The 24818-nt window shown below is 50.1% G+C and overlaps 1 protein-coding gene across 5 annotated transcripts; it reads left to right on the forward strand.

The window, feature by feature from the left end:
* Positions 1 to 407: 407 nt before the first annotated feature.
* Positions 408 to 24818, forward strand: csde1 (cold shock domain containing E1, RNA-binding). Of its 5 annotated transcripts, none has more exons than XM_084479699.1 (21): positions 408 to 473; positions 2832 to 3563; positions 6876 to 7058; positions 7760 to 7958; positions 9000 to 9166; positions 10024 to 10110; positions 10462 to 10559; positions 10633 to 10738; positions 11325 to 11453; positions 11892 to 12017; positions 12497 to 12709; positions 13085 to 13225; positions 14215 to 14391; positions 16129 to 16236; positions 17043 to 17221; positions 17718 to 17830; positions 18226 to 18345; positions 19552 to 19730; positions 20185 to 20348; positions 21706 to 21838; positions 22786 to 24818. In XM_084479699.1, the coding sequence occupies exons 3-21, from the start codon at positions 6906 to 6908 to the stop codon at positions 22831 to 22833; spliced, it is 2640 nt and encodes an 879-aa protein (XP_084335825.1). In that variant the 5' UTR covers positions 408 to 473; positions 2832 to 3563; positions 6876 to 6905; the 3' UTR covers positions 22834 to 24818. The 5 variants fall into 5 exon arrangements, with proteins under 5 accessions (XP_084335825.1, XP_084335826.1, XP_084335827.1 ...); XM_084479700.1 differs by having other exon boundaries at positions 10657 to 10738; XM_084479701.1 differs by having other exon boundaries at positions 10657 to 10738; positions 14224 to 14391.

Raw genomic sequence — 24818 nt, forward strand, 5'->3', positions numbered from 1 at the left:
AAAGGGGGCGCGTTCAAGAGGTGACTATTTTAACATCGCAAAAGAATCGTGCAGAGATACACAAGTCTGGACCTATTCAAATAACAGATGGGAAGTTGTTTGCGTTTGCTAAATATGTAACGTAAAATAAATACCTCTTTGGGATTTTATATATGTGTATTTTCTATATATATTTATTACAGATCCCATTATTATTATTATTATTATTATTATTATATCAATGGTGTGGATTCATTGTTAAGGAATATGTATTGTTTTATAGCAAGAAAATATTTCTCGTACGTTATGTTATTATATTAAAACTTTTCCGTTTTATTTGAAGGAAACGGTTGTTTTTTTTAAGAAAACGTAGCAGAGGGGTGGGGTGTGCGGGCGCTATGAGATATCGCGAGAGCACAAGCCCAAATCATTAACCTACGTAATGTGCCGTGCTGCTTCTAGCGGCGCTGGTGACAGTGCTGAAAGCTGTTGGGGTAAGTTTTCACTCGTTTCACAATTTAAATACTCGAGGCGATCGTGTAAAGTCTTAAGACGGTGTTCCTACAACGACGGGGACCGCGCTTTGAACCCGAGTTAAACACGCAATCTGCGACAAAGCCCGAGTGTGCGGAGTAGTCTGGGCCTGGGTGGGGGCAGCGCTGTTTTTCCCCTTGTACCATAAATCTCCGACACACGGCCAGCGTGCTCTCCAAACCCCCGTCTCCTTTCGGCTACGTGCACCCATCGACCCATTCGGTCGCCCGTGGGCTACAAAAAGCGTGAATTTAAAAACCCGATGATCGCTAACGGATTCGGTCACGTTTGTCAAAAAATGTTCGTTCAATGACGGACGGAGCCGAAGGGCAGCGGAACCGCACGAAGCGGCGCCGAGCAGCACGAGTTCACACTGTCGCATTTTCTTTGTTGTCCCGACACATAATGTGCTTTTTTCTGGCCTTGGTTTGGTCAAAGCGGCCCGTCGCGGTACGTGCGACCTCAACAAAGTGACAGTAGACACTCATCTGGAGGCCAACCGACCACATTGGACGGTCTGGGTGGAGAGCGAAGTGTCTTTATGCACCGCTATGTGCAGGGCTGCCGTCCGGCCTGGTGGTGAACCAGCGGAGCTAACATGCTACATTCGGGCCGACCCGAGACGCGGACAGGCTTTGTTAGGCACTCTGGTGACACACCAAGCTCCTTTTATGTCAGACAGGGTATTTTTTTTTTTGGGGGGGGGGGGGGGTCGTCTGGTTGTGGATAATACACACCGTGATGTGTTCACTCTTGTCATGTTGGTTAGATTAAAGGCTATCTCAGGCTTTAAAGCCTGTTTTTACATGTGACACAACAGAGCAGGAGTTGCTTTCATGGCACTACTTTATGCGATCCGTGTGTTTTGTTACATCCGCGAACTCTTAAGTTTCTCGACCTCCCGTGGCGGCGAGACGTGCCCGTATTCCCTGCGTCATAACGCAGTCAGACATGGTCTGTGGTCCCCAGTATCTCCATGATATGTTGTCCCCGTCTCTCCATGGCCCGTGGTCCTCTGTCCATCTATGGCCTTGGATCCCCTGTCTTTCCAGCAGACACTGTCTGGTTAACCTAACGGTCACTAACCCTAACCTAGATTACACTGCACACCGGGAGAGCCAAAGTGAAAGTGCCATCTAGTGAAACCCAACTGTTTGATATACCTTTAGCTATTTTGTGGTGTCTTTTTTGCCAGGGTTAAGGGCAATTCAGGTCGTTTTTCTTAGGTTCTCCCCGAAACTAACAAAGAAGAAGTGACATTGTAAGACAAGAAACCATGTAGTGCTTGGATTCTTTAAAGAGTTATGTACTACACGCACTTGGTTTTGGAAAGCACGTGGGTTGGGAGTCCTAAACAGGGATTGCGACACAGTGTCTGGGTAAAGGATATCATGTGTCCCAGTTCCTGTTGGACCAGCCTGTTTTCAAAACACGGGATTCAGGTCAACAACATGCCAAGACCCCGGATAAGATCTTATTGACCGAGAGGCTTGACTTTAAAGTCCCATGAAACAAAGTCTTGGGTACTTCTGTGGAGATCCACAAATGAGGGCAAAACCTTTTCGACCACGGGTCTCCAGAAATGTCATTACAGTCCTGCTGATGACCTGAATCCTATCATCAATCTGTTGACAAAATGGTGCATTTAGAAGTATATCGTCTGTGTGCCACTCACTCAGTTCCTATGGTGGAATGAGACAAAACCTAATTACAGACCAACCCAGTCTCCGAGAACATCACTGCTCTGCCACCATCTTCTAGCATAAACTTGTGTCCATGAATCTCTCGACAAAAGCAGTGAACTCGAACATATGGCTAGTCTTGTCAGCACTGAGGAGCTGCACCCACACGCGCCGTCTATGATTGGAATCATGTGAGCGCTGGCTCAAAGCGTGCCATGCTTTAGGAGACCGCACTGCCAACCATGTACATCCGTGTAGCGGGCCGGGGAGACGTATGCGCCTGGACTTGTTGATCCACAGCTCTCGTCATTGTTTAGAGCCAGCTGAGTCCATCTATTTTTACCCGCGTGAATCCAGGGCCAAAGCATCTCGCCCGCGCCCAATAAATAGAACCAGTATGGCCCCTGGGTCATGGGGCCCTCCCGCCTTCTGGTACAGAAATAAAAATGCCACCATGTGGCCGGACGGCCTCTCCTTGGGCTATGGAGGGGGTCTTTGTAACGCCGTCTTGTTGTTGTATTTGAATCCAAAGCTGTGATGGGGTTGGTTGTTTATTAAACCGTGACTATCAATCAGTGAGTTGTGGTGACCTTTCCCTAACCAGATGTTCTGTTTTTTCCACCTTTCCCTCCACAGTATGAAGTGAAACCTTAAAATAATTTTTGTAACATCCGCAACTGCTTCAAGTTCAGATCAAAACAAAGAAACTCAAGAGGAACGGCCTAAAACAAGCAAGAAGTTGCAACTCTCAAGATACAAAGGTTTGAAATTATTCTAAAAGGATCACTTTGAGGATTTCCAAAACAGACGCAACCAACCACCAAAGATACGCTGCTGCCTATTGGAAACGCGCCCAAGAGAAGCTGCACGACAGAGCCAATACTGAGACGTCGGTAACCGATCTGAAACCAGAAGTTTGTGCCTACTCGACAGCTTTGACAAAGCACATGTCCCAACGCTGCTCCTAGCCCTCTTCCTCCTCCTCCTCCTCCTCCTCATCCTCATCACCAGCTCACCCCGGGGTGCGGAGTGAGCTTCTATCTTTTCGTTTTTATTTTCCTCTACGTCCCCTCAAGTCTCTCTCTTTCTCTCCCTTGTTTCTTCTCCCTGCTGTCACATCACAATCCCCCCTCCCCCCCCTCTCCCCTCTCCCCAAGCAAGTGTTTTTGCACCTGCGTTTGCCTTTTTTTGCGATTTTTGTTTCTCCATCTCCTATTTTTTTTTTTTTTTTTTTGCCTCATGCAACTATCTAGAACTTGTGCCAGAAACCTGTAACAAAATAAGTGTGTGTGCGACCGTGTGTGAGGAGATCTACAGTACAACTGTCCAATCGTCCGGAACTACAAAGACCCAAGACGCATATCAAAGGTCAGTGGAATTTTAGTGTTTCTGTCTGTATGTTAGGAACTATACTGGAGACTGTAGTTCATTTGTAGTCCTCGCAATGAGCATAGTGCGGTCCTAAGGGTGGGGCTGGTGGGGGTCTATCCTTCAAAACATGAAATGGAGTTGAGAAGGGATGGGAAGCTTATCTACTTGCCAGCTGGGTGCACGTGGGCCCGAACAGAAAGGATTGTTTTATTGTGTCTTTGCCTCAGAAGACAAAAGGCATGGCCCTAATCCCTTCACTTGAATCAACACCCAGACTTCCTGAAAGACGTCAACCACGGCAGACCAAATATTTATCTGACCACTAGATGGATCTCAACGGAAAACATTCCATTAAATAAAATAAGTGATTTGATGATGGATCTTTTTTGTCGGTATGATGTAATGTCGTCTCGAATGCTCGAAACTCTGAACCAGAATTGTTCAATCGCATTGGCAGTTGGACGTTGATTTTGTACAATTGATACTGAGCACGTATTGGTTATCGTTTCTATAGCAATGGGTTGGGTATCATAGTACACGCATGTATGACGCAGCCTGTGCCAAGGATCATTCTGGAAGAAAAAACGATTAGGTCGGGTATCAGTCTGGAAGTCTGTGTTTGGCGAAAGATGGCGCCCCAAATTTGTAAATTGGAATGCCTCCATGTTAAAACTTCCACTAGTACTCTCTACAGGCATGTGAGCTGGGCGTAATTCGGACGGAAATGTTGCAATTGTTTTTAAACGATCAAAAAGTTGCTGGTCAACGGGACATGGGGACCGCCCGTTCTCTCCTCACCCATCCATCGGGAGGCTTTGCTCTCCCGAATGTCTTGGACTGATGCCCCCTTAAGAACAGCCTCTCACTGTTTTGACTATTGGTGCACTGGCTGCATATGGGTGCATATGTCTTCCTTACCTGTTTTTATATTTTATTTCTTTGTCCCTCTGTTCATCCCTGCAGACGTCCCAGCAGTTTTTCCTTGGGTGGTCAGACACTTTTACTTTTGCTTTTCCTTTTGATTTTGTACCAAAACACTCGGTCGGTCAGACGACACCAGTTCTCGCGTTGAGTCCGAGTGTACATGGACAAACATGGGCAGTCCTTGGAAAGGCTTTGTCGAGTTTACCTTGCCAGCGTCGCCGCCCACCACCTTCGTTAGCCCCGATCTGAGCAGCTCCTCCCCCATTGGGCTCAGCCTATCACCGTATGGCCCGTCCGTAAGTTACGCCTTCCCACGCCTCCCTCCTGCCGTGCCTCTCCCACCCTCACTTCCTCCACCATCGTACACCCATCATCCACCTGGGCCCCGTGTCCTCCCTCTGTCCTGTCCGACTGGCCTCACCCCCCCCCTCCCATCATCACCCCCCCCTCCCCCCCCCCCCCCCCCCCCCCCCTCCTCCTGCCTCGACAGGCTCCGAGACTAGCCTCTGCTCAGGTCCAGCGGTGCTGCGTGAGGTGGGCCCTGGCGGGTCGGTACATTGTGGCTTCACGTCATAGGGCAGGGAAAAAAAAAAAAGAAGCTGGAATTGATTAATGGAACTCCAAAATGGTGTGCTCTACTTCTACTCTAGAGACACTTGTATTTTAGTTCCTTCTGGATCTATTTTGTTCTTTTAAATCTAGGCACGACGTATTGAATCTTGGCCACTCCGTTATTTACAAACCTTTCGCGTTTGTAGTTTAATCACGTTTGTGATTTAAGACTCGTGGACTAAAGACTAAATGTAAACTCATTAGCCTCTCCTGATTAACGACTCGAGAGGTTAATTCCTTGGTCTTTGTCAGGACTCAACTCTTCAGGACCCCTTGGGCACCCAAAACAAAATCTCCTGGGACCTAGTGCTGGTCTAAAATGCCCTCTGACACCAGCTGAAATGGTGGCCAATCCCTGAATGCAATGCGACGGCCATGTCAAACTAGTCATCATTTAATGATGTTTGACTAGTCATCATTTAATGATGTTTGACCAACGGGAAGGCCTTTGTTTTTTGTAAAGCTCAATGGCTACTAAAATGGAGGCTGATCTGGGACCCTTCATAATCCACCCTCCATAACCAATCAACAACCGGCTGGTAATTAGTCCCGCCTCCACCTCCCATGCTCATCTACAAGCTGGCAACTAGTCCCGCCTCCACCTCCCACAACCAATCACCAACCGGCTGGCAACTAGACCTGCCTCTGTCATACCTGTCTTCTGTGTTCTTATTGGTTGTTTCCTCGTTACTCTGGCTTTCCTTGACCATGGACTGTCATTTGGCAACTTGCTGTTTTGTTTTTCCTTTTTCACAAAGTGGTTAAGCTGAAAGAATGTGGTTCACTGCATTCTTCTACATTATAATTTCTGCATGAGTATTTTCGATGCTTCTGCTGTTGTCCAATGTTCGCCAGTCCTCTGGTCCTTCCTGGCAAAAATGGAGGATAGGGTTAGTTGTTGTTGTTTTTTTTGGTCTTATCTTGGGGGATATGAGACCACTAGAATGGACTTTCTAGTGGAGAACCTTCGGCCCTCAGACTTAAAAAGATGATTCCCGTCTCTTCCAGTATGTTCTGTACTGCCTAGTGGTTTGAGTTTTACTTATCAAATTGTTTAAACTGGAAAACCAAGGTTTGGAATTTCTATGAATCAGGTGCGAACATTGACCATCATCATGGAGATGGTTTACTATCAGTGGAGTGGACTCACCTTATGTAGATGGGTAACTACCAGTGGACTACCGTTATAGAGAAGGGTGACTACCAGTGGACTACATTATAGAGAAGGCTAACTACCAGTGGACTACCGTTATAGAGAAGGCTAACTACCAGTGGACTACATTATAGAGAAGGCTAACTACCAGTGGACTACATTATAGAGAAGGCTAACTACCAGTGGACTACCGTTATAGAGAAGGCTAACTACCAGTGGACTACATTATAGAGAAGGCTAACTACCAGTGGACTACCGTTATAGAGAAGGCTAACTACCAGTGGACTACCGTTATAGAGAAGGCTAACTACCAGTGGACTACCGTTATAGAGAAGGTTAACTACCAGTGGACTACAGTTATAGAGAAGGGTGACTACCGTTATAGAGAAGGTTAACTACCAGTGGACTACAGAGATTGTAACTTGCAGTGGACTTCCATTATGGAGCTGGGTTACTACCAGTTCACCTCCATTATGGAGCTGGGTTACTACCAGTTGACCTCCATTATGGAGCTGGGACACTACCAGTGGAGTGGACCTCCATTTTGGAGCTGTGTAGCCAACAGCTGAGGACCGATGTGGCCCCGGGCTCTTAAAGAGCCACTGCTTCCCTCCCCACAGGGCGTGCGAGTGCCCCCCCTCCTGTCAGAAATGGAGCGAGGCAGCTCTGAGCCGCCAGTGGCCCGTAGCTCTGGCTCCGCCCCCTCCACCGAGCCAGTACCAATCCCCCGCTCCTCCTCCCTGTCATGCCACGCCCACCCGGGAAGCAAAAAACACAAGCGGACCCCGTTGTATGAGAGATCTGTAAGTGTGTTTTTGGTTTGGTTTGGCTGGGCCGTAACCCGGCAGCCGCATGGGTTTGGACTCAACATGTAGGGTCAATCCCTAGATCATGGCCCGCTCACTAACTGGTTAGTGGATCTTCCCCTGGGGGGGGGTCTGATGCAATATAACCCTTTTTAATTTGAATTGAACTGCACGGAGTGTCTAAATCAGGTGCGATGTGATCAGGCCTCAGATTGGTTGGAAAAGGGGTTTGGGTGAAGTGTGTTTTCTGAGCATGCGGCTAACCAGAAGTAACCGCTGTGTGTATGTGTGTGTGTGTGTGGTGTGTTTTTTTATTATCTGCACATAATGTCCTGAATCAGGTCGACTCCTGAACCTGCGTGGAACAATTGCGTGGCAGCGTCCTCTGTTCTCGACTCGTAGCGGTCAGACCCAGAACGCTCCAGCCGCCACCACCCCCCCTCCCCTCGCCCCCACCCCCCCAAAACCCACCCCTCTCCTGCATAGATGTTTGCTCAACATTGCATGCGTCATTAAAAAGTAGCCGCTCCGATAACTAGTGGCCGAGTTGTTTTTCCGGTTGAGGTTTCATTTGAAGTTTTGTTCTTTTTGTCTTTGGCTGTACATTTTACATTTAACACCTCCCAGGTCTGGACTCTTCTCTCTGCGGGTTGACATTTGTAACGGTTGCTCATGTTGTGCGTTGTCCTCCTCCCAAGATGAGCTTTGACCCGGGCATGCTCCACAACAACGGCCACACGGCCTTCGCCAACGGCGCCGCGCCCGGCCTGCGGGAGACGGGCGTGGTGGAGAAGCTGCTCACCTCCTACGGCTTCATCCAGTGCTCGGAGCGCCAGGCCCGCCTGTTCTTCCACTGCTCCCAGTACAACGGCAACCTGCAGGAGCTCAAGATCGGAGGTCAGCAGCCCCCCCCCCCCTCCCCGACACCGCACTCACGCTCACTGCGGTCTATGGATCGACCAATATCGTTGTTTTTTTTTTAGAGTCGATACAATATATTTTTTCACCAGCCTTAGCCGATGACCGATACGCCGATACCGATTTTCTTGAGTCGCTATTTGGAGCCGATGCTGCTTTTGCTCCATCAGTTTACATCACAGAAATGACACAACGATGATAACAAATGTCACAAGTCTCAATTTAAAAAAAAAAGGACATTTGTTTGAACTGTCTGTAAATCTAATCCCTGTAAATATAAAAAATAATAATAATAAAATCTGCGAAAATAATCGGCCGATAATATCGGACGGGCGATATATCGGTCGATCACTACGGAGGTCCTGACACGAGCGGACCAGAGACCCCCCCCCCGCGGCGGCTGTGCTCACATGACGCGTTCTCTCCTGAATGTGTCTTTGGGGCGGGCTAATGGATCACCAGATGGGTCATTTACTTTTATTTTAATAAGTGTAACTTTTATAATGTATAATAATACCTCTGTTCCAGCAGCAGTGGAAGACGCGGGATATAATGCAACGCAATGAAAATACAAAGTAGCGCTAAGGAAAACAAAAATAGATGCTCAAGTACGGACAAACAGGGCGAACAGGACAAAAAAGTATGAATTATAAAGTGGCGCAGTGCCAGCAGTTTGCTGCCCTACATGGCAGGAGGCATAACGGGCCGTAAGTCAGTCAGTCAGTGCCATTACTTCACAGTACATTAAAGTGTGTAAATGTAAAAAAAACAAAGGATGTTGTTGTGGCTACGGCAGCTTCAAAGGTACTGACCCTCTGGTTCCTAAAACGATACAAACCAAACCAGTCTGTACTGATGAATGCGGAGGGCTTTCACGAGACGGCGGCGTTATTTAAATGGATCAAACGCCGACTCCCAACGCCATGCTAACCCGAACTGTTATCAAACCGGCCTCTCCTCTCCTCTCCTCCCCCTCCCTCTCCCACTTGTGCTTGTGTCTCCCCCCCTCTCCCCCCACAGACGATGTAGAGTTTGAGGTGTCAGCCGACCGGCGCACCGGCAAACCCATCGCGGTGAAGCTGGTGAAGATTAAGCCCGAGGTACTGGCTGAGGAACGCATCGGGGGCCAGGTGGGGCCAGCAACGCACGCCTCTCCCTTTACTGTGCTGCATGGTTATATTCATCCAGTTAAGGAACACCATTTTGATTTTTAAGTTTCTCTCTGTCCGTGTCCTGTTCCCCTCTCCTTCTCTCTCTCTGTGTGTGTGTGTGTGTGTGTGTGTGTGTGTGTGTGTGTGTGTGTGTGTGTGTGTGTGTGTGTGTGTGTGTGTGTGTGTGTGTGTGTGTGTGTGTGTGTGTGTGTGTGTGTGTGTGTGTGTGTGTGTGTGTGTGTGTGTTTTGTGTTTAGTATGCGAGCACTTTATGGATTGTCATTCTTAGATAGACGTTTGTTTTGCGGTGTCGTGGGCGGGGGAGTTTGACTCCCCAGCCGGCTCGGCGTTGGGTTTGATCTCCCATTGCCCACGACCCCTACCTGAGGACCCTTGAGCAATAGGCCTAACCTCTACCTGCTCCGCTGGGATAATTGGTTACATAAAGATAAATTAGCAAATAAATCTGCTAATGTGCATAGTTAGACGCATAACATGGAAGCACTGATTTTTCCTTCCTGTGTGCGTTATCTAGAATTATATGTTGTGTACTGTATGCAGCCTTTTCATTGATGTGCCAATGGTTAGAATAAATACGTGTTTATTAAATGTTGCTTCCCTGTCTGCGTGATATCTTGGTAAAACGGCCACCTTTTTTTTTTTTTTTTTTCCATGTGATGCTGCTAATCTGACTTAACACTTTGCCTTCCATATAATACATGACATTTTCTGACCAAGTCAAAGTTTAACATCTCCAAACGGCCATTCTACCAAGATTTAAGTGTTCTCCCCTTCAACCAATATTCTATCCATCCCTCTCGGTGGTGCAGGTGTGGTTGTCAGCCCTATTAACCCTGCCCCCCCCCCCCCCCCCCCCCCACACCTGTCTGCAGGTCGTCTCTGCCATCCCAACCCACCTGGACGGGAAGGCCGCGCCCGGCCAGGTCCCCACAGGGAGCGTCTGTTACGAGAGAAACGGGGTAAGGCCGACTTTGATCGAGTTTAGCCGACTTTGATCCCGACTTTGAGCCACATGCCCACGGGCATCTGACCCAGGGATCAAAGTCGGCTAAACTCGATTCTGTTAAAACTGGCGGTTCTGTTCAAACTTCAAATCAAAGGGATGGTTATAACGTATGTCTTATCTTTCTGAATTGATACATGCTTTTTTGTTGTTGTTGTTGTTGAAATCTCGGGAGCACAACCTGCAGTACTCCAAAGTACCACTAGGGGTACACCTACCCCCATTTGAGAACCACTGTTGGACTCTCTTTAAAACTGCGGTCCAGGCTGTTTCCTAACCCTCCCCCACGTCTGACCCCTCCCCACAGGAAGTGTTCTACCTGACCTACACGTCCGACGACATCGAGGGGAACATGCACCTGGACACCGGCGACAAAGTCAGCTTCTACATGGAGACCAACAAGCAGTGAGTACCGGCACGTCACGGCCCGCCCCCCGTCTGTGGTCACACCTGTCGGCGGTGGGCCAATCGTATTCAGAGCTTTGTCCCTTCCTGCCACCAGCACCGGTGCAGTGAGCGCCCACAACATCCACCTGGTGAAGAAGAAGCAGACGCGGTGCCAGGGGGTGGTGTGTGCCACCAAGGTAACCATGGCTCCGGGCAGGGCGACCTTTTACTACGACCAATTTGATAACAAATGTTACAAGTCTCAATTTAAAAAAATGAACATTTATTGAACTTTCTGTAAATCAAGCCGGAGGTGGGGGGGGGGGGGAATAAAAAAATGAAATAAAAAAATATGCAGAAAAAATATGCCAATGCAGATGCACGTAAAAAAACGCAAATATCAACCGATATATCAGTTGATCACTACCTTTTTTTACCCTCGTGTATTGGACACGCGACCGAAGAGACTCATGCGTGCAATCTTAACGGGGATATGGGTTACTTCAGGGGTTGCAAGGGTCATTATGACAGCCCCCCACCCTCCTAGTTCAGTGAAGATTTACAGTCGACTTAAAGATGGTTTAGTAATGCGTGGAAGGGTAAATGGGGGATTTTGACTCGTTGACTTTGTAAAGGCCCTAGAAGTTGTACGGCGTCTAGAAAAAAAAACGTGAGAAGCACATGACTGCAGTGGCTCTGGAGCGCAGAGTGTCTGGGCTGGAGCGCCGAGTGTCTGGGCTGGAGCGCCGAGTGTTGACCTGACGCGTTGCCCCGTATCTCCAGGAGGCGTTTGGGTTCATCGAGAGGGCCGACGTGGTGAAGGAGATCTTCTTCCACTACAGCGAGTTCAAAGGAGACCTGGAGGACCTGCAGGCCGGGGATGATGTGGAGTTCACCATCAAAGACCGCAACGTAGGTCCCTCCTCCTCCTCCTCCTCACAGCCCCCTCTCTTTAACCACACATCTCCCGTAGGACGCTGGACGCCTTGGTTTGGTTTTGTTGTGGACATGTTCATCATAATGCAGCTGAAGCCGTGGAAGGGACGATGAAAAATGTAATAATGTATGGACATGGCTGTGAAGGAAGACGGGACAATGAATTGAGGTAGAGGGGGATGACATGTAGCATAGGACCACCACCTCCAGGGTACGGAGGTCATGACCTCCAGGGTACGGAGGTCATGTTCTCCAGGGTAAGGAGGTCATGTTCTCCAGGGTAAGGAGAGGATGTTCTCCAGGGTAAGGAGAGGATGTTCTCCAGGGGTAAGGAGGTCATGTTCTCCAGGGTAAGGAGGTCATGTTCTCCGGGGGTAAGGAGGTCATGTTCTCCATGTTCTCCATGTTCTCCAGGGTAAGGAGGTGGCCACGGACGTGCGGCTGCTGCCCCAGGGAACGGTCATCTTCGAGGACATCAGCATCGAGCAGTTTGAGGGAACCGTCCTCAAGGTGATCCCCAAAGTGCCCACCAAGAACCAGGTAGGACCTCGCTAGAACCGCCCCCTCTTCCTACCGTTCTGCCCAGTGCTCACTGGTCCCAGATCAAGGTCTTAACCCTGACGCTAAGAGGAGGATGATAATGAGAGGAGTTGTGTATCTTATTGGGAGACTCTTGTTATGGTTCCCCTGCGGAGAAATTAACATTTTAATACTTAATACAGTTATTTAGCAGTGCAAGTGCATTTGGATGGATGTCTTTGATAAGCATGTAGATATTATCTTCTCAAGGGTGCCAAGGGGTTTACTGTGAAGGCTGGGGATCAAACTCAGAACCTTAGATTGGGGGATCAGAACACCCCCTCCACCTCAAACGGTTTCCATAAACCTGCTGAGACCACCGTGTGTAGAAGACGTGTGACGGCCCAGGCTCAGGTCTGAGCCTGAGGTGGTCTGGTAGTCTGTGTTCCCACGACGCCGTGGCTCTCCCTAACGTCCGTCCCCCGCCGCCACCACCGCAGAACGACCCCCTGCCGGGCCGCATCAGCGCCCGCATCGGCTTCGACAAGGAGCTGCTCTTCGGGGAGAAGGACACCAAGTCCAAGGTGACGCTGCTGGAGGGCGACCACGTGCAGTTCAACATCTCCACCGACCGCCGCGACAAGCTGGAGCGCGCCACCAACATCGACATCCTCTCCGACACCTTCGGCTTCACCAAGGAGGCCCGCGAGATGGTAGGCGGGGGGGGGGGGGTCGCTGTGAGGGGGAGCGGGGGGCGGGGTCTCTGTGGGGGCTGGGGTTGCTGTTAGGGCGGGGTCGCTGTGAGGGGGGGGGCGGGGTCGCTGTGAGGGGGAGCGGGGGGCGGGGTCTCTGTGGGGGGTGGGGTTGCTGTTAGGGCGGGGTCTCTGTGAGGGGGGGGCGGGGTCGCTGTAGGGCGGGGTCGTTGTGTGTGTCTCTAAGCGGTCGGGTGTGTGTCTGTCTGGCTCTGTCTGGTCTCTCCTGTGTCGTGTGTCTCCTGGGGGGGTTGTGTGTCTGTGGGTCTCTCTGTCTGTGTGCTGACGGGAGCCCGGTATGACGCCCAGTGTCCGGCCGGGTCTTGTGTGTTGCAGGGCGTCATCGCCGCCATGCGCGACGGCTTCGGCTTCATCAAGTGCGTGGACCGCGACGCGCGCATGTTCTTCCACTTCAGCGAGGTGCTGGAGGAGAGCCAGCTGCACATCTCGGACGAGGTGGAGTTCACCGTGGTCCCAGTGAGTACCCGTGAGACGGGCGCCGCCGCCGCGTCTGAGTCTGCTGCCCCCTAGGGGCTCGGTGGTGTCCCCACAGGCACACAGGACGGGTTACTGGTTACCGGTGTTGTGCATGAACTGGTTCAAAAGAACTAGGTCATTGAACAAGTTAGTTTTTTTTCTATGAACTTTGAACTGAACGTGACATATTTTTAACTAAAGAACTTGAACTTGAACTAGTTCAGATTTTGTGACATTCTGAATTGATGCTTAGGTCCAGATGACGTGTTTATTAAATAGAGTTACTGCCTTAGTTGTGATGAATGAAACAGGTGTACAAATAATATCCACAACAATTTGAGGTTGTAGTGATGGGCAGCAGGTGATGGAGAGGATTGATTTTAAAAGATAAGCACAGAATACTCACTCCCACTGTTTTTCTTCGGTTTCTAAAATAACCTGTTAATGAACTGAACATGAACTAGTTCAAAACTGAATTGGTGAACCATGAACGTGAATTTATTCATTTTCTTTTGTATGAACTGAACTTTGAACTAGTTCATGTGAAGTGTGAACTTGCACAACACTGCTGGTTACTGTTGTGTATCCACTTCTCTTTACGTCTCTTACGTCTCACTTCTCTTAACACTATTTTCATAGTGGTGTGTGTGTATATAGCAATATTTGGTTTTCAGTTGGATCTAATGCACATAGTACAGTACAGCGTACTATGGGATAATTATTTTCCTATCCACAAGTTTCCACCGCCCCGTGATGCTTTGCGCGAATTGTGGGCTTCACTACCGGTGACTACGAGATCGACGTAAACAATCGCCGTCTTGTCATTCATTCACCCGGAAGTGTGGCCCACATTTCCCCAGTAACCACCCCAGGAAACTTGTGGATAGATGCCAAGACTACAACCTTAACAACCTACAACCTGGACGTAGTCTCACATCGACCTTTTGTAGCGCCACCACCATCTGAGCTGGGTCCCATGGTCCGTGTCGGTTCCCCAGGACATGCTGTCAGCCCAGAGGAACCACGCCGTGCGCATCAAGAAGCTGCCCAAGGGCACCGTGTCCTTCCACACCCAGTCCGAGCAGCGCTTCATCGGGACGGTGGACAAGGAGATCATGGCCACCACGCCCGCCAAGAACGTCAGCCCCAGCAAGACCAAGGAGAAGGTACGCAAAGCCCACGGGCTCGTCTCCCCCTCTCCCCCTCTCTCTGCGTCTCGTCTCCTCCTCTCCCCCTCTCTCCCCCTCTCGTCTCCTCCTCTCCCCCTCTCTCCCCCTCTCGTCTCCCCCTCTCCCCCTCTCTCCCCCTCTCGTCTCCTCCTCTCCCCCTCTCTCCCCCCCCTCTCTCTGCGTCTCGTCTCCTCCTCTCCCCCTCTCTCTGCGTCTCCTCTTCTGCTCTTCGTTTGAGTCGAGGCTAGACCTAATGCAGCCTCTGGAATAGTGATCGACCGATATATCGGCTGGCCGATATTATTGGCCGATATTTGCGTTTTTAACGTGTATCGGAATTGGCAGATTTTTTTCTGCCTTTTTTTTCTAGATTATTTTTAATGTATTTTTTCCCAGCATGATTTACAGACAGTTCAATAAATGTTCCTTTTTTAAGTTGAGGCATTTGTTATAATTGTTATTTTTATGATGTTAATTGAGGGAGCAAAAGCAGTATCGGCTCCAAATATCGGCTCCAGAAAATCGGTATTGACGTACCTAAAATATCAGCCATAAAATATCCATATCAGTCAAACATACTCTGGAACCAGTGTCTCTGTCTCTGGCGCATAATCTTTTATTGCTTTTTTTAAAATTCCCTATTTCGGTTACTATTCAATCACTTTTTAATTATTCCTTTGTTTTTGTTTTGGGATTTGACCTTCTATCCGTCCCCCTGTATGTCCGTCTCTCCGTTAGAAGAGAGATAAGGTAGGCTGTTGTTCTGCCTAACATCGACCATGAGTCTCTCGCACTAATGCAAACCATGGGGAAACGGAGGGAATTCATTGACAAATAACTTGCACAGATGTACTTAAACCATGACTGGCTGTGTTCTATTAGATTTTCATTGTGTTCCGTTTTTCCCCTAATGTTTTTTGCCGTGAATGCATTTTGTGCTTGAAGCTGAATTGCATCAAATAACCGTGAGGCTGTTAACTTGTAGTTTAAGACGTCTGCTTGAGCATCACTGGTGTAGTGTACGTTCTACCTGCTGGCTCCCACAACCTCACCGGCATTGGGTTGTCATTGGAGACGAGGCTACTGCTAATAACTGCAGACCTGCTAATGCTAACACTAATGCTAACGGTTCCCAGTAGCACACTGTGGCTTTAAAGGCTGTGCTCTTTTGTGTTGTGCTAATTTAGCCTTTGGGCTAACGCCTCATACCCACTGTACACGTCCGTCGACGGATCTCATTGACTTTACATGGGACGTTCCCGAAATGCATTGTGGGTCCGTCCGTCAAATCGGCTCCGTCTCTTGCGTCCAAAAGTTGAGAAAAGTTTAACTTTTCAGGCAGCGACGGATCCGTTGGCCAATCAGATCGCGTTATACGCACGTTATACGCAGATCGTGTTTTACCCCATGCGTCGGACACGCCCACTCTCTTCCGTCGACGGACGCGTACAGTGGGGCGTAACTCCTTAACATGCCTCCTTCAAGTAGAGGAACTGCCCTGTGTCTCTCTGAGGACGTTGATGCTAGAGTGAAAGGAGACACACATTGTTACCATAACAATATGGAGACTCTTAACACAAAGCCATAATAACTTTGTTGACGTTTGGGCACAAGGTCTTGCTAGGAACATCTCCCTGAAGTGCTGATAACCGTTGTCCACAGCTGTCCAGTGGTCTGTCTGCGCAGCTAATAAGAACATCTCATCGTGATGTTTGTGTTCCTTGACGTCTGCAGGAACCAGAGGAGGGTGTGATTGCATATGAAGACTGCGGTGTGAAGATGACTGTGTTGTACCATGCCAAGGACCTAGAGGGAAGCATCTACCCCCAGGCCGGAGATAAGGTACGTCCCTGTACCAGGTAGCCACTGACGAGATGAGTGGAGAAACTGTCATCTGCTTGCAGAAGAACTGTAAATTACAATGGTGTAGTTCACCATCTGCGGCTAAAGTACATCTTGTATACAATGGTGTAGTTCACCATCTGCGGCTAAAGTACATCTTGTATAGTTTGATTTAAAAGGTTGGGATGTCTAAATTAAATAAAAGAGACAAGCATTCGATTAGTGCTTGTGATGGGGTTGGTCACAGAATGTGTGAGGTATTCCTAGTGTTGAACCACCAGGGGGAGTTCTCTATTAACGAGGTGAAGTAGTTTATTGGCGTGTATGACCCATGCTTCACCGGTGGGTGGGTGACCACTAGTTGGGGTTCTCTACTAACGAGGTGAAATAGTTCATTGGTGTTCATGACTCATGCCTGACCTGTTGGTGACAATTAGGAGTTATAGTTAATTGGTGTGTGACTGGTGCCTCACCTCTCCGCCCCCACCAGGTGGAGTTGTGTTATAGTTAATTGGTGTGTGTGACTCAGGCCTTACCTCTCCGTGACCACCAGGTGGAGTTGTGTTATAGTTAATTGGTGTGTGACTCAGACGCTGTACCTCTCCTCCCCACCAGGTGGAGTTGTGTTATAGTTAATTGGTGTGTGACTCAGGTGCCGTACCTCTCCGCCCCCACCAGGTGGAGTTGTGTTATAGTTAATTGGTGTGTGTGACTCAGGCGCTGTACCTCTCCGCCCCCACCAGGTGGAGTTGTGTTATAGTTAATTAGTGTGTGACTCAGGTGCCGTACCTCTCCGCCCCCACCAGGTGGAGTTCTCCATCAACGAGGTGAAGCGCACCGGGCAGCAGAGTGCCGTCTCCATCAAGGTGCTGAACCGCACCGCCGCCAACGCCAAGCGGCTGCAGGGCTTCGTGGCCACGCTCAAGGACAACTTCGGCTTCATCGAGACGGCCAATCACGACCAGGAGATCTTCTTCCATTACAGGTGAGGACCCTCCGGGGGGGGGGGGGGGTCGCTCCGATGGTCCTGATGTCTGGTGACTGCGGGGGTGTTTCAGCGAGGAAGTGGTTTCATAATAACAGTCATGGAACTTGATGCCGCCCACGAGCAACCGTCCACTTTATATACTCTACTCTGTTACTACGACGTTCTATGACGTCTGGTTCTACGACGTCTGGTTCTACGACGTCTGGTTCTCTGACGTCTAGTTCATATAGTTCTATGACATCCGGTTCTATGACTTAGTACGTTGTTGCGTTCAACACCTCACAATGCTTTAGGCTTATGGCCGGGGTGAAAAGTGACACGGGGGCTGTGCCCTGGTGGGGTTGGGCTCCACACTGAGGAGCAGTGAGGGCTGCTGGTTAACCCTGTCTGTCTGTCTGTCTGTCTGTCTGTCTGTCTGTCTGTCTGTCTGTCTGTCTGTCTGTCTGTCTGTCTGTCTGTCTGTGTCTCTCTCTCTCTCTCTCTGTGTTCTCAGCGAGCTGTGCGGTGACGTGGAGAACCTGGAGCTCGGCGACACGGTGGAGTACACGCTGTCCAAGGGCAAGGGCAACAAAGTGAGTGCCGAGAAGGTCAACAAGGTGGCAGCAGGTGAGACCCCCTCCTCCCCCCCCCCTTCTCCTCCTCCCCTCCTCCCCCCCCCATGGGTCTACACTCCCTCACTGTGGTCAGACCCCCCCCCCTTCTCCGTGTGTGTGTGTGTGTGTGTGTGTGTGTGTGTGTGTGTGTGTGTGTGTGTGTGTGTGTGTGTGTGTGTGTGTGTGTGTGTGTGTGTGTGTGTGTGTGTGTGTGTGTGTGTGTGTGTGTGTGTGACCGACCAGCACATACACAAGTTTTAAGTCATGGTTGCAACAAGACCTGTCAAAGCTGAAGGGTGGGGCTCGAACCGGGGGTCAGACCTGCAGGGTGGCGGTCGACGCCCGGGGGTCACCCCCCTGAGGGTCCGGGGCGACGCGGGGCTGACGGCGGTGTTGTGTCCCCTGCAGTGAACGGCGTGGGGGAGGACGCCGGCGGCGGGGTGATGCTGGGGAAGGTGGTGCGGCCCCTGCGCAGCGTGGACCCCACCCAGACGGAGTACCAGGGCCTCATCGAGGTGGCCGAGGAAGGTGGGTGGTCAATCAGCCCTGGTTAATCAGCCCTGGTTAATCAGCCCTGGTTAATCAGCCCTGGTTAATTAGCCCTGGTTAATTAGCCCTGGTTAATTAGCCCTGGTTAATTAGCCCTGGTTAATCAGCCCTGGTCAATGAGCCCTGGTCAATGAGCCCTGGTTAATGAGCCCTGGTTAATGAGCCCTGGTTAATGAGCCCTGGTTAATGAGCCCTGGTTAATGAGCCCTGGTTAATGAGCCCTGGTTAATGAGCCCTGGTTAATGAGCCCTGGTTAATGAGCCCTGGTTAATGAGCCCTGGTTAATGAGCCCTGGTTAATGAGCCCTGGTTAATGAGCCCTGGTTAATGAGCCCTGGTTAATGAGCCCTGGTCAATCAGCCCTGGTTAATTAGCCCTGGTTAATTAGCCCTGGTTAATTAGCCCTGGTTAATCAGCCCTGGTCAATCAGCCCTGGTCAATCAGCCCTGGTCAATCAGCCCTGGTCAATCAGCCCTGGTTAATTAGCCCTGGTTAATTAGCTGTTAGAGGGATTCACCGTCACAAAAGCACCCGTCTGTAGAGAAGGATCGTCGCTACGCTCCGTCCAGGCGGCTTTTACATGGTGGTGGTGGCTGGTTGAACCTGAGTACACTCAGTCTCACTCATTCACTCAGTCTCACTCAGTCTCACTCATTCACTCATTCACTCAGTCTCACTCATTCACTCAGTCTCACTCATTCACTCAGTCTCACTCATTCACTCAGTCTCACTCATTCACTCGGTCTCACTCATTCACTCGGTCTCACTCGTTCACTCGGTCTCACTCGTTCACTCGGTCTCACTCGTTCACTCGGTCTCACTCGTTCACTCGGTCTCACTCTGTCACTCAGTCTCACTCGGTCTCACTCTGTCACACTCGGTCTCACTCTGTCACACTCAGTCACTCGGTAGTCACTCGGTCTCACTCGTTCACTCGGTCTCACTCAGTCACTCACTCCAACGCTCTCACCCACTCACTGCATGCAGCCTCCTCCTCCAGCCCCGGCCTCTCATCTATCAGTCTGACTCCACACACACTCACTCCCACCACCGTGTCTCAGTTACAGATACGAGGCGACCGCACCACTTAGAACCACATGAATCGTGTAGTTCCATGTGGCGCTAATGTTGCTAAGCTAACCCTTGTGTTGTGTTGCGACCCCCCCCACCCCCCCCGCTCCACCAGGTGGCGCTAAAGGGGGCAACTATCCGTTTGGCATCATGGGCATGGCCAGCAAGGCGGACTGCCTCCAGAAGGGGGAGCTGGTGAAGTTCCAGCTGTGCACCGTGGTCCAGACGGGCCAGAAGATGGCCTGCAGCGTGGTGCCCCAGAGGAGAGCCCTGGTGGAGTGTGTGAAGGACCAGGTAGGGGCCGTGTGTGTGTGTGTGTGTGTGTGTGTGTGTGTGTGTGTGTGTGTGTGTGTGTGTGTGTGTGTGTGTGTGTGTGTGTGTGTGTGTGTGTGTGTGTGTGTGTGTGTGTGTGTGTGTGTGTGTGTGTGTGTACTATGTTCCCAACTGATGTAGTGCTGCAGAAGTTCAGATTCACTTCAGGGCACGAGGACATGACTAGTGATCAGAACATGCAGAACCGACTTTGTCTACCACTACACTTTTTAAACTGGCTTTGCGCTCCGTCACTCTCACAAGTGTTGGTTGCCAGTTGAATTCTTGTATTTTTCTTGACGTCCGCTAGTCCCTTAATCCCGTCTCCTGGTTCAGCATCTGTCTCTGCCGTTGGACCACACCGTCACGGCGGTGGTGGTGGTGGTGGTGGTGGTCAGTGTCTCCAGCTCACCGCTCTGCGTTCCCCTCCCCTCAGTTTGGCTTCATCACCTACGAGGTGGGCGAGAGCAAGAAGCTCTTCTTCCACGTGAAGGAGGTGCAGGACGGGCTGGAGCTGCAGACCGGAGACGAGGTGGAGTTCTCCGTCGTCCTCAACCAGCGGACGGGCAAATGTAGCGCCTGCAACGTCCGCAGAGTCAGGTAGGCCCCACCTCCACCACCTCCACCTCCACCACCACCACCTTCACCTCCCCCACCTTCACCTTCACCACCTCCACCACCTCCTCCACCTCCACCTTCACCTCCACCACCTCCTCCACCTCCACCTCCTCCACCTCCACCACCTTCACCTCCACCACCTTCACCTCCACCACCTTCACCTCCTCCACCTCCACCACCTTCACCTCCACCACCTCCACCTTCACCTCCCCCACCTCCATCACCGTCATAATCATCACCTGGCCCTCAGGTGGTTATGATGACATCATCATCACCTGAGGGTCAGGTGATGATGATACCATCAACAGGCTGTGGCTCAATATCGAACCCAGAGTTTACCGCATGGGAGTCCACGGCCCCCGACCTTACAGCTAGAAGTAATATGTACAATTACTTCTAGCTCCATAACTACTAGCTCTAGATCTTATAGCTCTATAACTTCTGGCTCTATATCTTCTAGCTCTGTCTTCTAGCTCTATATCTTCTAGCTCTATATATTCTAGCTCTATATCTTCTAGCTCTATATCTTCTAGCTCTATATCTCCTAGCTCTATATCTTCTAGCTCTATATCCTCTAGCTCTATATCTTCTAGCTCTATATCTTCTAGCTCTATATCTTCTAGCTCTATATCTTCTAGCTCTATATCTTCTAGCTCTATAACTTCTAGCTCTATATCTTCTAGCTCTATCTTCTAGCTCTATATCTTCTAGCTCTGTAACTTCTAGCTCTATCTTCTAGCTCTATAACTTCTAGCTCTATATCTTCTAGCTCTCTATCTTCTAGCTCTCTATCTTCTAGCTCTATAACTTCTAGCTCTATATCTTCTAGCTCTATCTTCTAGCTCTATATCTTCTAGCTCTATATCTTCTAGCTCTATGTCTTCTAGCTCTATGTCTTCTAGCTCTATATCTTCTAGCTCTATAACTTCTAGCTCTATCTTCTAGCTCTATATCTTCTAGCTCTATATCTTCTAGCTCTATATCTTCTAGCTCTATATCTTCTAGCTCTATATCTTCTAGCTCTATAACTTCTAGCTCTATAACTTCTAGCTCTATATCTTCTAGCTCTATCTTCTAGCTCTATATCTTCTAGCTCTATAACTTCTAGCTCTATATCTTCTAGCTCTCTATCTTCTAGCTCTATCTTCTAGCTCTATAACTTCTAGCTCTATGTCTTCTAGCTCTCTATCTTCTAGCTCTCTATCTTCTAGCTCTAGATCTTCTAGCTCTATAACTTCTAGCTCTATATCTTCTAGCTCTATATCTTCTAGTTCTAGCTATTCGTAGGTGACCCTAACGGAGGTTAAAGGTCAACATTGTGTGTCCCCCCCCCCCCCAGTGAGGGTCCTAAGCCCGTGGTGACCCCCCGCCCCGAGCGGCTGGTGAACCGTCTGAAGAGCATCACCCTGGACGACGCCAACGCCCCCCGCCTCGTCATCGTCCGCCAGCCCCGCGGCCCCGACAACTCCAAGGTGACGCTCACTCTCTCTCACGCTCTCACTCTCTCACTCCAACGCTCTCACTCTAACGATCACCCGCTCTCTCTCACTCCAACACTCTCACTCTAACGATCACCCTCTCACTCCAACACTCTCACTCTAATGCTCACCCTCTCTCACTCCAACGCTCTCACTCTAACGATCACCCTCTCTCTCTCACTCCAACGCTCTCACTCTAACGCTCACCCCTCTCTCTCTCTCACTCCAACACTCTCACTCTAATGCTCACCCCTCTCTCTCTCTCACTCCAACACTCTCACTCTAATGCTCACCCCTCTCTCTCTCTCACTCCAACACTCTCACTCTAATGCTCACCCCTCTCTCTCTCACTCCAACACTCTCACTCTAATGCTCACCCCCTCTCACTCCAACACTCTCACTCTAATGCTCACCCCCTCTCACTCCAACACTCTCACTCTAATGCTCACCCCCTCTCACTCCAACACTCTCACTCTAATGCTCACCCCCTCTCACTCCAACACTCTCACTCTAATGCTCACCCCCTCTCACTCCAACACTCTCACTCTAATGTTCACCCCCTCTCACTCCAACACTCACGCTAATGCTCACTCTCTCTCTCTAACACGTTCAGTCACTAACGCTCACTCTCACACTTAACTCCATCACTCTCTCACTCCCTCTCACTTTCTCACTCCCTCTCTCCATGACATTCTTCTTCTTGTGCATTATTTCTTGTGCGTTGATTGAGTGATTTATATTCCCATAAACTACGGAAATCCATCAAACGAAACGGAACACGTTGGCTCCACAATAAGTAAAGTAAAGGCGTGACTGTAGTAGTAGTAGTGTGGTCGTCCAACCCTCCACCGGGGGGAACTTTTAATGTGGCGTTGGACTGGTCCTCAGCCCCCAACCCACTCAGACCTTAACCCTCTCCTCCTCCTCCTCCTCCTCCTCAGGGCTTCAGCGTGGAGCGCAAGACCCGGCAGCCCGGGGTCATCGACTGAGCTCAGGCCCCGCCCCCCCCCCCCTGCCACGCCCCCGTCCGGCCGTGCGACTAGATTAAGAATTGCTCCCCCCCACCTCTAGCCCCCCCCCCCCACCACCCCTCTCTCTTTATCTGCTTGTAAAAAAAAAAAAAACAATCCCAAGTTGACATGCCTCCACTACCCGCCTGGTTACTACCCCGCCTGGTTACTACCCGCTTGTTACCCGCTTCCAGCCGGCAAGGGGGTCCTCTCATTCCACGTCTCCCCCTCCTCCCCTCCTCCCTCCCCCCTCCCTCCCCTGTGTGTGATGTACTGCAGGGTACACAAAGATCTCTGACTGTTTGTGCGCGTGTGCGTGCGTGTGTGTGTGTGTGTGTGTGTGTGCGCGTGCGCAGGTGTGCTGTATCCTACGATTGGTCGTATCGAGTAACGGAAGATATTTGTGTTTTTGTTCAGTTCTTGGGGGGCGTCGCCCAATCAAAGTGTCCGCCTTGGTTTTGTTTTGTTGTTGTTGTTATTTTTTTCCCCTTGTTTTTATTTGATGTTTTTTTTTTTCGGCTTTCCCTGGAATTCTGCACCCGTGTTCTGCCCCCCCCCCCCCCCCCCCCCCCGGACCTCCATGTTGTAAGCGTGTGAGTTATAGCATGTGCCCCTCCCCCCCGCCCCCTCAGCAGCCCGCGGTCCCGGCTGCGATTGGCTCGGGGCCGTTCTCCCTGGAGACAGGAAACAGGAAGTGGCTTGGCTGTCGGGGTTTTCCATCGTCTGCTTTTTTTTTTTTTTTTTTTTTTTTCTCTCCATCGGCGTACGCTGGAGCGGGCAAGCCAATCCCGGCGCTCTCGCTCTCTCTCTCTCTGCGGGCGAGCGAGCCAATCCCGGCTCTCTCGCTCTCACTCTCTCTCTCTCTGCGGGCGAGCGAGCCAATCCCGGCGCTCTCTCTCTCTCGTTCTCTCTCTCTCTCTCTCTCTGCGGGCCGCTTTTCTGTTTTCCTTTTTTTGTTTCCGGAACGTTTTAAAAGAAGACAAAAAAATAATGTATGAAACATTGCTGCGTGGGTCGCTGTGGGGGGGGGGGTCGGGAGGGGGGCTGCTCGGGGACGTCCTCGTGCGACCCCCGGTCGGAGGAAGCCTTCAGGTTGCCTAGCGAGGTCGCGGGTTCGAGTCCCGCGACGGCGCGGCCCTGGTTTTTGATTTTTGTCGGGCGGTGCAGAATTCCTCGTGGCTTTACGTCGTTCCGCCGCCGCCGTCGTTCTCTTTTTCTACGGTTCTTTTTATTTTTCTTGCACATACTTTATTTTTATTTTTGCTTATTTTTACCATGGAAGATCAATCTGCTAATAATGATAAAGTAAGAATAAGGTGCCTATAAAAAAAAAAAAAACTACACGCAAAATAACAAAAAATAGATGTGCCCCATGTTCCCGCGGCCCCGCCCCCCCCCCCTCAGTCTCCTGGTGGCCGGCCCTTTGGTTTCTCGTAGACATCGTACTGGTATAATACCAGTATGATACTGGTATGCAGCCCGGTACGACGGGTGGAAATATACTGTATGTATTGTGTGATTCTTCTATTTTTATTTTTTATTTTTTTTTCTCTCCTTTAATTTTTTTTTTTCTTTTCGTTTAGTGAGGAAATTCAAACAGAAAAGAGATAACAAAAAATCAAACCTAACTTAAAAAAGAAAAAAAAAAGAAATAAAAACAATAAAAGGAAAAACGGAACGGGAGGTATTAGAGATAATTACGTTTAAGGTATAACGAAGAAGAAGAAGAAGAAATGAGAGGAGCCGTCGACGATTTAGGGTGGCTGTTGTGCTCTCGGCCCCCCCCCCCCCTGCTGGGGGGGGGGGGGGGAAGCGCACGTGCATCCGTGCACGTGTGGCGAGCGTCACGGATCAGGTCAGCTCTCTGGAGATCACTGGCGACGGTCTGACCTCCTGCTGAGGGTCAGTGTACTTTTGTTAATGGTCTTGAATGAAAACGATTAAAGTTTTATGAATCTTATAAA

Source organism: Micromesistius poutassou, assembly GCF_964030765.1.
Source record: "Micromesistius poutassou genome assembly, chromosome: 15".
Taxonomy (NCBI): Eukaryota; Metazoa; Chordata; class Actinopteri; order Gadiformes; family Gadidae; genus Micromesistius; species Micromesistius poutassou.